Source organism: Kogia breviceps, chromosome 8 (genome assembly GCF_026419965.1).
Source record: "Kogia breviceps isolate mKogBre1 chromosome 8, mKogBre1 haplotype 1, whole genome shotgun sequence".
Taxonomy (NCBI): Eukaryota; Metazoa; Chordata; class Mammalia; order Artiodactyla; family Physeteridae; genus Kogia; species Kogia breviceps.
This window is the reverse complement of record NC_081317.1, coordinates 103,978,176-103,991,005: the sequence shown is the minus strand read 5'-3', so window position 1 is coordinate 103,991,005 and position 12,830 is coordinate 103,978,176. Positions and strand designations below refer to the sequence as shown.

The following is a 12,830-nucleotide window of genomic DNA, read 5'->3' as shown; positions in this document are numbered from 1 at the left end:
CATTTGTTTATCATATTGTTCACGTCTTTCGTACAAGGATTTTTTGTCTGCTTCTCCTGATGAACGGTGTGTAATATCTCCCACTCTGATTACAGAATTGTCATTTTTTTCCTATTAGTTCTGTCAATATTTATTTCATACATGTGGAGTCTGCGTATACAAACTGAGAAGAGTTAGTTAATATCTTCCTGATGGACTGATGACGCTTTCATCATCATAAGTTTTTGTCTTCAGTAACACTTTTTGTCTTAAAGTTGACTTTATCTTACTTTGTACCACCTGTTTTTGGATGAATGTGTGTGTGGTAAGTCTTTTTCCATCCTTTTACTTTAAACCTGTTGGTCTTCCATAGGAAATAGAAAATATTGTTTTGTTAAATCCATGATGACAATCTTTGTCTTTTCATTGCAGTATATTTTTTTCATCTAATGAAATTACTGATATATTTGGTTTTAAATCCACCATCTTCCTATTTTTTCTGTTTGTGACAGCTCTGCTATGTTACTTTTTCTCTGCTTTATTGCTCTAATTTTGGATTAATCGGGGGTTTAAAAAAATAATTCCATCATTTCTCCCCTTTATCGCCATGTTCATTCTACTTTTTTTCTCTCCTTATGCTGATTACATAAACACTACAGTATGCATGTAGCTAAGACTATTACAATTTGCTTACGTCTAATAGAAAAGAGTACTTTCATCACTTCCCAGATAGTGCAAAAACCTTGGAACACTTCCATTTAACCCCCTTCTACCTTCTGTGCTGTTTTCACCATGGTATTTTAATGACACTTTTTTTTTTTTTTTTTGGTGGTACGTGGGCCTCTCACTGCTGTGGCCTCTCCCTTTGCGGAGCGCAGGCTCCGGACGCGCAGGCTCAGCGGCCATGGCTCACGGGCTCAGCCGCTCCACGGCATGTGGGATCTTCCCGGACCGGGGCACGAACCCGTGTCCTCTGCATCGGCAGGCGGATTCTCAACCACTGCGCCACCAGGGAAGCCCCGACACATATATTTTAAACGCCATAAGACATTATTATTTGATCTTCATTCAGATTTACTTGCATAGCTCCCCCTTCCATTTCCTTCATTCCACATCTAGGATGATTTGTCCTGTGGTCTGAAGAACTCCCTTTAGTATTTTCATCTTGGAGAACTCTGATGACAAAGTCTCTCCACTTTATTTTTTTAAATAAATTTACGTATGTATTTATTTATTTTTGGCTGTGTTGGGTCTTCGTTGCTGCGTGTGAGCTTTCCCTAGTTGCGGTGAGCAGGGGCTACTCTTCGTTGCGGTGCGCAGGCTTCTCATTGCGGTGGCTTCTCTTGTTGCAGAGCATGGGCTCTAGGAGTGTGGGCTTCAGTAGTTATGGCACGTGGGCTCAGTAGTTGTGTTCCACGGTCTCTCAATTGCAGGTTCAGTAGTTGTGGCACACAGGCTTAGTTGCTCCGCGGCATGTGGGATCTTCCCAGACCAGGACTCGAACCTCTGTCCCCTGCATTGGCAGGCAGATTCTTAACCACTGCAGCACCAGGGAAGTCCTCTCTCCACTTTTGGCAACACAGGTTTTTTTTTTTTTTTTTCCGGTACGCGGGCCTCTCACTGTTGTGGTCTCTCCCGTTGCGGAGCACAGGCTCCGGACGCGCAGGCTCAGTGGCCATGGCTCACGGGCCCAGCTGCTCCGCGGCATGTGGGATCTTCCCGGACCGGGGCACGAACCCGTGTGCCCTGCATCGGCAGGCAGACTCTCAACCGCTGCGCCACCAGGGAAGCCTCTCTCTCTCCACTTTTGTGAAAACCTTTATTCTCTCCAGGGGGTACAGAATTCTAGGCTGACTTATTTTTTTCAACCCTTCGAAACTGTCATGTGATTATCTTCTTTGTTTCCTTGTTTTTTGTTGAGAGGCCAACTGTTAACCTTATTGCTGCTCCTTTGAAGGTAATGCTCCTTTTATACTCTGGCTGCTTGTAAGCTTTCCTCTTTGTCTTGGATTTTCCATGGTCTGATTTTGATGTGCCCTGGTATGTGTTTTTTTGTAAACCATACTTCTCGGGCTTGATATCTTTCATCAGTTTCGTATAATTCTTGGCCATTATATTTTCAAAAATTTCTTCCAGACGTTCTCTCTCTCCTCTTTTGGAATTCCAATTATACGGATGTTAGATCTTTCTAACACGTAAAAAGTAACTCTGTCCTAACTTCTAGAGTTTAGCCCTTCAGGGACCCCTATCTGAAAGCCTGGGGCTATTTAACAGGGCCCTTCCTCCTTGGCAGGCTCTGAACTCCAATTTTTGTGTCCTCAGTCCTGGGAGGATGCCTGAAATTTTGCTTAGCTTCCCAGCCTGTTAGCAACTGCCTTGGAATTGGCAAATGGCTTAAGGGGAAAAGCAGACACAAGTATCAGGCTCACCTTGCTGTACTTCCCATCTCTCTGGATTCTTGAGTCCTTGCTGCCTCGATAGCTCTCCAGTGTCTTCAAATACATGCTTTTAGTGTTTTACCTACCTTTTCCAGTTGTCCTTGGTGGGAAGGTTTATCTGTTACAAGCTAGTCTGCCGTAGCCAAAAACACATGGTACAGTGTGGAAATGACAAGAGATGGCTTCTGCCCCTGGGACTGAGTGTCCATTAAAGCCTGATATGACACTGGTGTAAAGCACAAGCAGGATGCAATTTTAAAGAGAATCAGAGAAGATTCTGGTTAGGAGCATCTGGGAAGCTTTCCTTGAAGAACAGGAAGGATTGTGACATACACTTTTTGGAGAAAAGGGGAGACGTGGGGATGGAGCACAATGCTCAAGGTGGGAAAACTTAAGCCACTCTAGGCTGATATGATCGGATGGGTGACACGTGTAGGGCTGGAGCGAGGGCAAGGAGAGAAGTGTTGGAACTGAAGCCAGGAACGTAGGTATTTTCCACCTTATAAAGGCATCTGTGTCCCAGGTGGAATTTGGACATTTTTAATATGTGTTAGTGGATCATTGATGTTTTGGTAGCTTGGGGTTGACTACTTCTGGCTTTGCCTTCACGAACAGTGCCACTCCAGTGAAGTCTAGCAGAAAAGTCCTCTCTCTCTGCTTCTTGATTTTCTTCCTCGTAGAGTAAGAATCCTCATCCCTGGCTACTCCACCCATGTCTCAAGGTTCTAGTGAGGCATAGATGAGCTCGTGGACACCAATGTGCTGGGACAGGAATGAAACGTGGCCAGGGCAGAGGAGGCGATGAGGGGGGTCCCTTCAGAGCCACGTACTAGCCTGTCAGGCTGTGGTCTGAAGAGGGCCGTTACAGGAACCCCACAACTTTCTGGCCTTGTTTGTGAGTCACAGGATGAGGGTGGCTGGATCTCCAGTGAACCAGAGGGCCTTCCGAAGTCCTCGGTCCTGACTGCCCCCCAAAGCTGTGGCATCTCTGCCCCCAAACCCAGGATGGGACCAGGCACTGCCTGGCCATCCCGACAGATGTGGAACTGCCTCTCTCCAAGTTAGATCATCCCTCCCAGGTGTTCTGGGCACTTATCTGGTCCTTCTTTGTTGGTGATGTGCCAAGAACTGAGGCATACAATTGGCCTAACCCTCTGTACCTGGTTAATAGAGAATGTATGATGCGCTGCTGTAGCTTTCACCTGCTGGTCCTGGTTTCCTTTGGGGGGCCCCATCTTCCAAGTCTACTTCCTCTTCCATGAAATACACCTGCAGTCCTTTAAGACAGTCTTCCTAGATCTCTGAATTATGGAAGGATCAAGGTACATGAACTAAGTCTTTATTTCCCGCTCTAGGACCTCATCCTGGAATTCTTAGAGGTAGACTCCACCTGGATACGGTGACCACATCCTGAAAATATAAAAATTTAAGATTTTTATTTAGCAAATGCTCCTGTAGGGCTTATTATGTACCATTCATTTAATCCTCATAACAATTCTGTGAGCTAGATATAATTATCATACCCATTTTATAGATACGAAACATCAAACAGCAGAGAGAAGTTAAGTATTTTGCCCAAGGTCACGCAGCTAGTCAGTATCAGAATGAGAATGCAAACCCAGACTGTCTGGCTCCAGAGTCTGTGACCCACCCCCCCTCCCCGTCACTCTGCTGTCCTGCTCTCCCTTGCCCGATCATGGGCTACTCAGCCCCTCTCCTGTTTGGTACAAAGAGCTTTATGCCTCCCCTCTGTGCACAGAGCGGGCTGGACTCAGCCCCCAGCAGCCCTCAGGAACGTAAACTATGTAAAGGGATGGAATTGTCGCCTGGGCATCCTTGGCTTCCCCAGGTGCTAGAGCAGTGCCTCAGGACTGCTCTCTGGGGCTGCTGCACATTTCAGCTAAGGACAGGCCCTGCGTAAGAGCTGTTTAAGGGGCTTTACCTCTGACCTCCTCGTTCCGTGGTCTCAGCCATCTTGAGGTCCAGAGTATAAAACATAATGAGATCTGGGGTGTGGGTGGGCAGCACGTCGGGGTGTCTGGAGGTCTGGAACCTGAAAGCAGAGCTATAGGAAGGTTCAGGTATGTGCAGAGCCCGTGAGCAAGTAAAGATGGAGACTCAAAGCCTCGTAGTGTTATTCTCAGCACCCAGAAGATGCCGTTTCCATCCAGGTCAACTAACGTCCAGAGGGAGGAAGGCCACCTTACCTGGGAGTACCCGAGCCCTCTTTAACATGCACTGTCACATCTGCGTTTCTCCAGCCACTCGGTACCTGGAACCAAATCACCTTTTCATTCCATAAACATGTCTTCTAACCTATCCTTCTTACTCTGGAGGAGGCAAAGAAGGATGAGAAACAAGTCCTGCCCTTATGCAGTTTGTAACCTCTTTGGGGATATGAAGGTGTCTGGGAGGGGTGAGGAGAAGGTCTAGATAATAAGCCCGCCTTGGAAGGAAGTCCCTGGGGGCTGCTTCAGTAGCCCACCGGAGGGCAATCTCTAGGTCCATCCATGTTGCTGCAAATGGCATTATTCCGTTATTTTTTATGGCTAATACTCCATTGTATATATTTACCACATCTTCTTTACCCATTAATGTACAGTCTTTTTTAAGAAAACTCTACTCAAACGTGGGCTTCCCTGGTGGTCCAGTGGCTAAGACTCTGCTCCCAATGCAGGAGGCCCGGGTTCAATCCCTGGTCAGGGAACTAAATCCCACATGCCACAACTAAAGACCCCACATACCACAGCCTAGATCCCATGTGCCACAACTAAGACCCAGCACAGCCAAACAAATAAATAAATATTTAACAAAACAACAAAAAAACTCTACTCAAATGAAGTCTAAGTGTGCTCTGTTTCCTGCCAGGAGTCATCCTGGAAAAAAGCATTTCAAAGATCTGGGAAGGCCGTGGGCAAAGAAGTAGGACTTCCCAGACCTGTCTAGCTGAAGCATAAGATGGGAGAAGAGAAGAGGTTGGAATCCAGAACGAGCTTTCAATCCTAAGCAAAAGAGTACGAAATCACTGGCCGTTTTCCAGATGTCTGTAACCCGAACCTCTCCTCTCTTCCAGGAAACTGCTGCTCGTCCGCCCCTCCTGAGCGCCAGTGTCCCCCTGCATCGGGTCTTCCAGCCCGAGGACAGGGATGGAGAGACCCGGAGGCTCCCGCCTTTGCGGCTGTCTGTCTGTGCTCGCCCTCCTGCCCGCCCTGAGCCTGGCGCAGTACGGGAGCTGGCCCCACTACCCCGAGTACTTCCAGCAGCCCGCCCCAGAGTACCACCAGCCTCAGGTGCCCTCCGACGTGGTCAAGATCCAGCTGCGCCTGGCGGGCCAGAAGAGGAAGCACAGCGAGGGCCGGGTGGAGGTGTACTACGACGGCCGGTGGGGCACCGTGTGTGACGACGACTTCTCCATCCACGCTGCCCACGTCGTCTGCCGGGAGCTGGGCTACGTGGAGGCCAAGTCCTGGACGGCCAGCTCTTCCTACGGCAAAGGGGAAGGTAAACCGCTCCGCGCCTGGGAACCGAGCACTGGGGTCGCCTGGAGAGCCCGGGCACAGGCTTACGGAGGGGGCATAGCCTGGCAAACGGAGCTGCAGTTACCGTCAAGTAGCAATTCCTGATAATACGCCGTCTGGGCAGCCTCCGTGTCTGTGCTGGAAGGTGGGAGCGGAGGGGTGCCTGGGAGGGGGACAGTGACCCCCGGTCCTGCGTTGCCCAGGACTTTCCTGGTTTTAGCACACAAAGCCTGGCAGCCTGGGAAACTCCTCGTCCTGTGAAACCAGGCTGGTTAGGGACCCTAGGGAGCGGCTGAAGTCAGTCTGTGGTCAACTCTTGAGCCCCGCCTGGGGCTGCGTCAGCCAGCGGGAGACGGTGCCTTTCTTCCGCCCCCTGGAAGGAGTGCCTTTTCCTCTTTGTCACAAAGGCTGCCCATAGGCTAGTGTCCCCTGACTCTTCCACCCTCCTGTCCCGGTAGAGTTCACACTTTTAATACCAACATGCTGTTCTGGGCTTGGCCAGGACAGGAACCGAGTTGCTTTGGCTTTTTCACTTTGATTGGCTTCTTCTTTCCTCCCTTTTTAAGTCAATACACTGAAAAAAAATTGGGGGGGGGGGGTAATTCTGAGGGAGGGCAGGTGTTGGAGCCCAGAACCTTGGGCTTAGTCCTGTGTCGAACTAACTATCTATATGCATTGTGGGAAGACATTTATCCTCCTTGCCCTCAGTTTCCTAATCTGGAAGTTAGGCTGTCTAAGAACTCTTGAAACTGTCATAGACTGTGGTCTTAAATAAGAAAGTAGATAAGGGTCAAGGATATTATTTAAAAATAAAATCTGGGGATTCCCTGGTGGCGCAGTGGTTGAGAGTCCGCCTGCCAATGCAGGGGACACGGGTTCGTGCCCCGGTCCGGGAAGATCCCACATGCCGCGGAGCAGCTGGGCCCGTGAGCCATGGCCGCTGAGCCTGCGCGTCCGGAGCGTGTGCTCCGCAACGGGAGAGGCCACAACAGTGAGAGGCCCGCGTCCCATAAAAATAAATAAATAAATAAATAAATAAATAAAAATAAAATAAAATAAGAATCTGCCTGCCAATGCAGGGGACCCGGGTTCGATCCCTGGTCCAGAAAGATCCCATATGCCACGGAGTAACTGAGCTCGTGTGCCACAACTACTGAGCCTGTGCTCTAGACCCCGCGAACCACAACAACTGAAGCACGCATACCACATCTGCTGAAGCCCCAGTGCCTAGAGCCTGTGCTCCGCAACAAGAGAAGCCACCGCAATGAGAAGCCCACGCACCACAATGAAGAGTAGCCCCTGCTCGCTGCAACTAGAGAAAGCCTGTGCGCAGCAACAAAGACCCAATGCAGCCATTAATTAATTAATAATTAATTTAATTAATTAATTAATTAAAATCTCCAGCTGGAGTGCCCCCCCTTGGGTTAGTAAAGCAAAAGCAGCTCCTCCACCTGGCCAAGTAGCTGCACAGGTATCAGCGTGGGCCTGGATGCTGGAATCAGTCAGAGGTTCCGAAACTCTCATCCTGGATAAACGGATTAGTGCCACACCAACAGCATAGAATCCCCTGGGGTGCTATCCCATGATGTTCAGAATTAAAGTCTGTGCTGGAATCTAGGACTCTGTAATTTTTGGAAGCCTCCCAAGTGGTTGTACATGTAGCCAAGTTTGGGAGTCACTGAAATAGATCATTGTTATGGTCCCTTCCAACCCTTGCTTTCGCTTATTCTAGAAATTATAGGAGAAGGAAATAGCATCTCATACATGTCTCACCTCTGTGTAATTGAATACGTCTTTTTGGAATAACCGGATCAAGACACAGCAGTTAAAGTAAAATGTTCTCTGAAGCTGGCTCTGGGTTCCTTACTATGTCATGAGTAAAAGCAGCACAGACGAGTTAGCATACGCTGTTTTAAAACCCATTTGCTGTCTTTGTTACAAAAACTCTGGACACTTCTCCATCCTTTCACATCTTCCTTTATTCTGCTAGCTGAATGTTCTGGGGGTAACATCAGATTTATGTTTTCTATTCCAGGCTCTCTAAGCCTACTTATTTTATAGCAAGTATTTTCCAATGACTTTGGGGTTTTTCTAGTGACATCTTTATTTTCTTTCTACCCAAACTTAAAATTTACCTGTCATCAGGTAAGATGGATATGGTTTTTCCCCATCCCATGTTCACCTGCTCAGGAGCAGGCATGGGGGCGCTGGAGAGGTGAGTTAGCCTGGCTCAAACTTTGCCATCCAAGGATGATGAAGGGAGAAAAGTTCACAAGAGTAGAGGGAATTTTCAAGGGGACGATTAAAATCGCGGTCCATGAAGTCCACACTGGGTAAGTAGGAAGGTACTCCATGGAGCCATTGAAGGACTGGGGAAAGCTGCTAGGATCGATGGATGGTGGGTTGAGATTGCAGTACTAGAATGAGTGTGCTAGAGAGATGGAGTTGTAGGTGCAGATGCACAGCAGAAGTGTTGAAATGGAGATTGGGGAGGGAGTGCAATTGTTTGTAATGTCAAGGTCTAAGCTATGACCATGGGATGCTAGCTGATGTAGGGTGGGGGAGAGTCATTGGAGGGCGGAGGCATAGTAACTTAGAGTATTGGAAGGGTCCTCCCTGGGGCTATTGAGACCATCGAGACTTAGGAAAGAAAGTACCAAAGAGAGGAAAGGAGAAACTGATGCTAAAAATTTCAACTGTCATGTCTGTAGGACTTTAAGGATTATGCTGTCTGTGTCAAGCGGTACTTGGTTTATCATGAGAGACCCTTTAAATGTAAAATGCATTTGAATCTCATCAGCATCAGTTTAGGATTTTTAACACTGGGTGCAAGGGGGGCACTCAGTAAATGTTAATCAGCTGATTCAGTTTGATTTGGAAGGCAGCTATGCTCACCACGATACCACCAACGCTGATTCAGATTGATTTTGAAGGATATTAAAAACAGTTGGCATAGTGACCAGTGCCCAGGGGTGTGCTCCGATGGGGTTTAGTCGGCTCTGTGGATGAACTGGAAACACTGTAGGTGAACTGTGAGAGGCCACCCGGCCAAGAGTGCCACCGTCACCAACTCCTCTGAAGTTCAGGCTGTAGTAATGAAGGTGGGGAGAGCATCCATGGACCTTCCAGGTTTTCCAGCCCAGCCTTTCAATAGATCTTTTCTCCCAAAACATCTCTGAGCTCAGAGAAATCATGGGCCCTTCTAGAAGGTTCTAGAGGGGACAGCCGCTCCATTTCTCACCTTCTGGATGGCCTCACAGCCACCCCAAACTCAGATGGTTGCTCTCCTTTGCCTGTCCTCAGATCTGAGGTTAGATGTGATTTCCCCTCACCCCCTTGTTCTTCAGATCGGAGTGGCAAAGCCAGCAGATGACCGCAGTGGGGTCCCGAAGCTCCTAGGTTGAATGATTTCCATCGCCCCAACCGCCCTGGGGAATACTGACATTCAAATAGAATTGTATTGATGATGTTTCTCCTCCGAATGGTCTGTTAACTTGTTTGTACATCTCTTCTCCTCTCACCAGGAGAAGGATTTCTTAGACTAAATGAGTGAAAGAGTAAAATGAAGTTTCGCTTCGGATTGGCATTTTGCATCCAAAGTTTGAGCCCCATCTGTGTCCCTAGTGCCACTTTCCTAGCAGCTCTGAGATGGCATGTACTGAACTGTGCCCAGAAGCACCCCGCATTCCAACAGGAGAACAAGAGCTGGTTGCTTTGGAATCAGAACCGTGTCTAGCTGTTAGGCATTAAGCATACAGGAAAAAATGTCATGAAATCCGGCCAAATTAGTTTATCATGCCTGCCTCTGGGGCTAAGTAAAAATTTACATTTCCACTAAGAAAGTAACTGGTGGGAATGCCTAGAGGGCAGAATTATTGGGGGGTGAATTGAAGCTTCTTAAGAAAGCGGCTCTTTGGGATCATAGTTCCCATTAGCTCTCCAGGGTGCTAATTTCAAATCTTCCTTATCAAAAAGTAAAGCAGGCCCTGGGGCATCTGTTTTGCAGCTCTTCCTGGTGCTTTTAGCTGTGTGCTGTCCTGTTTCCCATCTCCTTAGCCAGGGTGTTTTCTCTCACTGCAGCTGGAATGAGGGCTCTGTTTCTCTTCACCATCTCTGTCCATTCAGCAGCTTTGCTACAGAATGTTCCAAAGAAGAGGCCCCGCTTCAGACGTGGAGGGTCTTTTCGGTTGCTAGTACTTAGCAAGATAAACATTGGTTTTGTTGTTGAAACAGCAATCGATTCGGGAGTATATGTTTCAGTGGAGCTTGATGGCTTGGAAGCGACGCCAAACTGAGAAACCAGTTGGAAAACCTCAGCCCAGATGTTTTCAATAAGCCCTTTGTTCCCCTCAGTACGTCTGAGGTGCTCTCCTTTGAGGCCTGAGCAGCCATCTGTTGCAGCAGACATGCCTCAGCCGGGCCTCGAAGTCAGGAGACTGGCCCCAGGTCCCCTCTGACCTTGAAGAACCTCAGATTCTCCTTGGTTTTCTCATCTTTACAATGGGAGTGTTTTTATCTGCTTTTTCCTTGCATCATGGAAACAACAGAATTCATTGTTTTTCTGATTTACTGGAAGGAGGAAGGAGAAAGGGAGGGTGAACACATACTAGGCACATATGTTATCTCACTGAATCTCCATGGCGACCTATTTGTTGGTATCATTATTTTCACTTGAGAATGGGCTTGGTGAAGTAGCTGACCCAGTCACGTGGTGCCCAAGCCTGAGGCAGAGAGAATTTGAACCCAGGCTTTCTGACTCCATTATACTATAGAGCAGGGGTCCCCAACCCCCAGGCCATGCACCGGTACCCGTCCGTGGCCTCTTAGGAACCGGGCCGCACAGCAGGAGGTGAGCGGCAGGTGAGCGAGTGAAGCTTCATCTGCCGCCCCCCCATCGCTTCCCATGGCTCGCATTACCGCCTGAACCGTCCCCACCCCCCCGGAAAACTTGTCTTCCACGAAACCAGTCCCTGGTGCCAAAAAGGTTGGGGACCGCTGTACTAGAGTCCTCCTGGAGTCCTGAGAAAAAGGAGAGCTTTGACTTTGTTTCCTTTCATTGCGTAGTAATGCTAATAAAACTCACTACTTGGGCTTCCCTCGTGGCGCAGTGGTTGAGAATCCGCCTGCCGATGCAGGGGACACGGGTTCGTGCCCCGGTCCGGGAGGATCCCACATGCCGCGGAGCGGCTGGGCCCGTGAGCCATGGCCGCTGAGCCTGCGCGTCCGGAGCCTGTGCTCCGCAACGCGAGAGGCCACGACAGTGAGAGGCCCGCGTACCACCAAAAAAAAAAAAAAAAAAAACCTCACTACTTGAAATCCCTCTAGCACTTAACATTTTTAAAAAAATTTATGGTAAAATACACGTAACCTAAAATGTGCCATCTTAACCATTTTTCGGTGTACAGTTCAGTAATGTTAAGTACATTCACACTGAGGTGCAATCTATCTCCAGTACACGTTTCATCTCGCAGATCTAAAACTCTGTACCCATGAAATAACCGCTCCCCAACTCCCCCTCCCCCAGCCCCTGGTAAATATCATTCTACTCTCCGTCTCTGTGATTTTGACTACTCTCAGTACTTTATATATGTGGATTCATACAGTATTTGCCTTTTCGGGACTATTTCACTTAGCATAATGAACTCAGGGTTCATCCATGTTGTATCATGTGTCAGATGTCGTTCCTTTTTAAGTCTGAATACTATTCCAGTGTATGTATAGACCACAATTAGTCAATGGACACCTAGGTTGCTTCTACATTTTGGCTATTGTGAATGATGCTGTAATGCACATGGGTGTACTGATATCTCTTTGAGACCCTGCTTTCAGTTCTTCTGGATATATACCCAGAAGTGGGAATTGCTGGGTCATATGGTAATTCTATTTTTAATTTTTTGAGGAACCACCATACTGTGTTCTACAGGGGCTGTACCATTGTGATAGGGATAGAGTAAGATGATCCAACAGTTTAAAAATCCCACTAAGAGATCATGGACAGAGAGGGAACTTTGGGAGACCCCTGTAAGTTAATGATCACTCAAGAAAGCAGGCTTGCTTAGCAATAAAGCCACGCAATAGAAGCACGAGACAGGCCTCAAGACGACAAAACAATGGTAGGAAAGTGACACCTGTATCCTGCCATTGAGGTCAGTAAGTTAATGATTCCTGGGACATGTTCCTCTGCACGCACTAAAAACAAAAATACAGGAGAAAGATGACATTCCAAAGTAGAAGACCCTCATTATACTGAAACCTGAGATGATTTACCTTATTTTAGCATAGATTGCCACCTTTTTTGCTAATTTCCATAGCGCCATGACAGTCCTGGTTGGGCCACAGAGGGACAAAAAACTTCCCCACCCCCCAATGTGGAGGAGGAGCTGATGATGGAAGCCTGATGTCTACTCGAGAATGAGGAAGAAGGTGGTCTTCTACCCCTGCCCACTTTTCCTTTGATTATAAAAATGTAGTTCACCCAGCTCTTGGGGAAGCGCTCCCTTGCCTACCTGCCTGTATGTCTCACAAGCGTCCTATATTATTAAATCCACCTCTTACCTATCACTTTGCCTCGTACTGAATTCCTCCTGTGCCAAGACATAAAGAACCTGAGCTCCACCGAGCCCTGAGACGTGTTCTGTGGTTTCAGTGTTACATTCCCGCCAGCTGTGCACAAGGGTTCCAATTTCTCCACATCCTTGCCAACACTTGTTATTTTCTGTTGTTGTTTTTGTTTTGATAGTAACCGTCCTAAGGGGTGTGAGATCGTGCCTCATTGTGGTTAACCCTCTAGCACCTTGCACTCAGAATTCCCCACTTACTGCAAGTCAGGTAAATGCACAGGAGGTGAGCAGAGTTCCACGACCTCCCAGGCAGATTGTGCAGCTAGAAACCAGCC

The 12,830-nt window shown here is 48.0% G+C and overlaps 1 protein-coding gene across 1 annotated transcript in view; it reads left to right on the top strand.

The window, feature by feature from the left end:
• The window catches only part of LOXL2 (lysyl oxidase like 2), a 98,716-nt gene that overhangs the window by 22,541 nt on the left and 63,345 nt on the right, over positions 1-12,830 (top strand). Inside the window, exon 2 of the mRNA XM_059072091.2 lies at positions 5,491-5,918. Coding sequence (XP_058928074.1) covers positions 5,564-5,918 — 355 coding nt within the window. The 5' untranslated portion in view covers positions 5,491-5,563. The remainder of the gene's footprint in view (positions 1-5,490; positions 5,919-12,830) is intronic.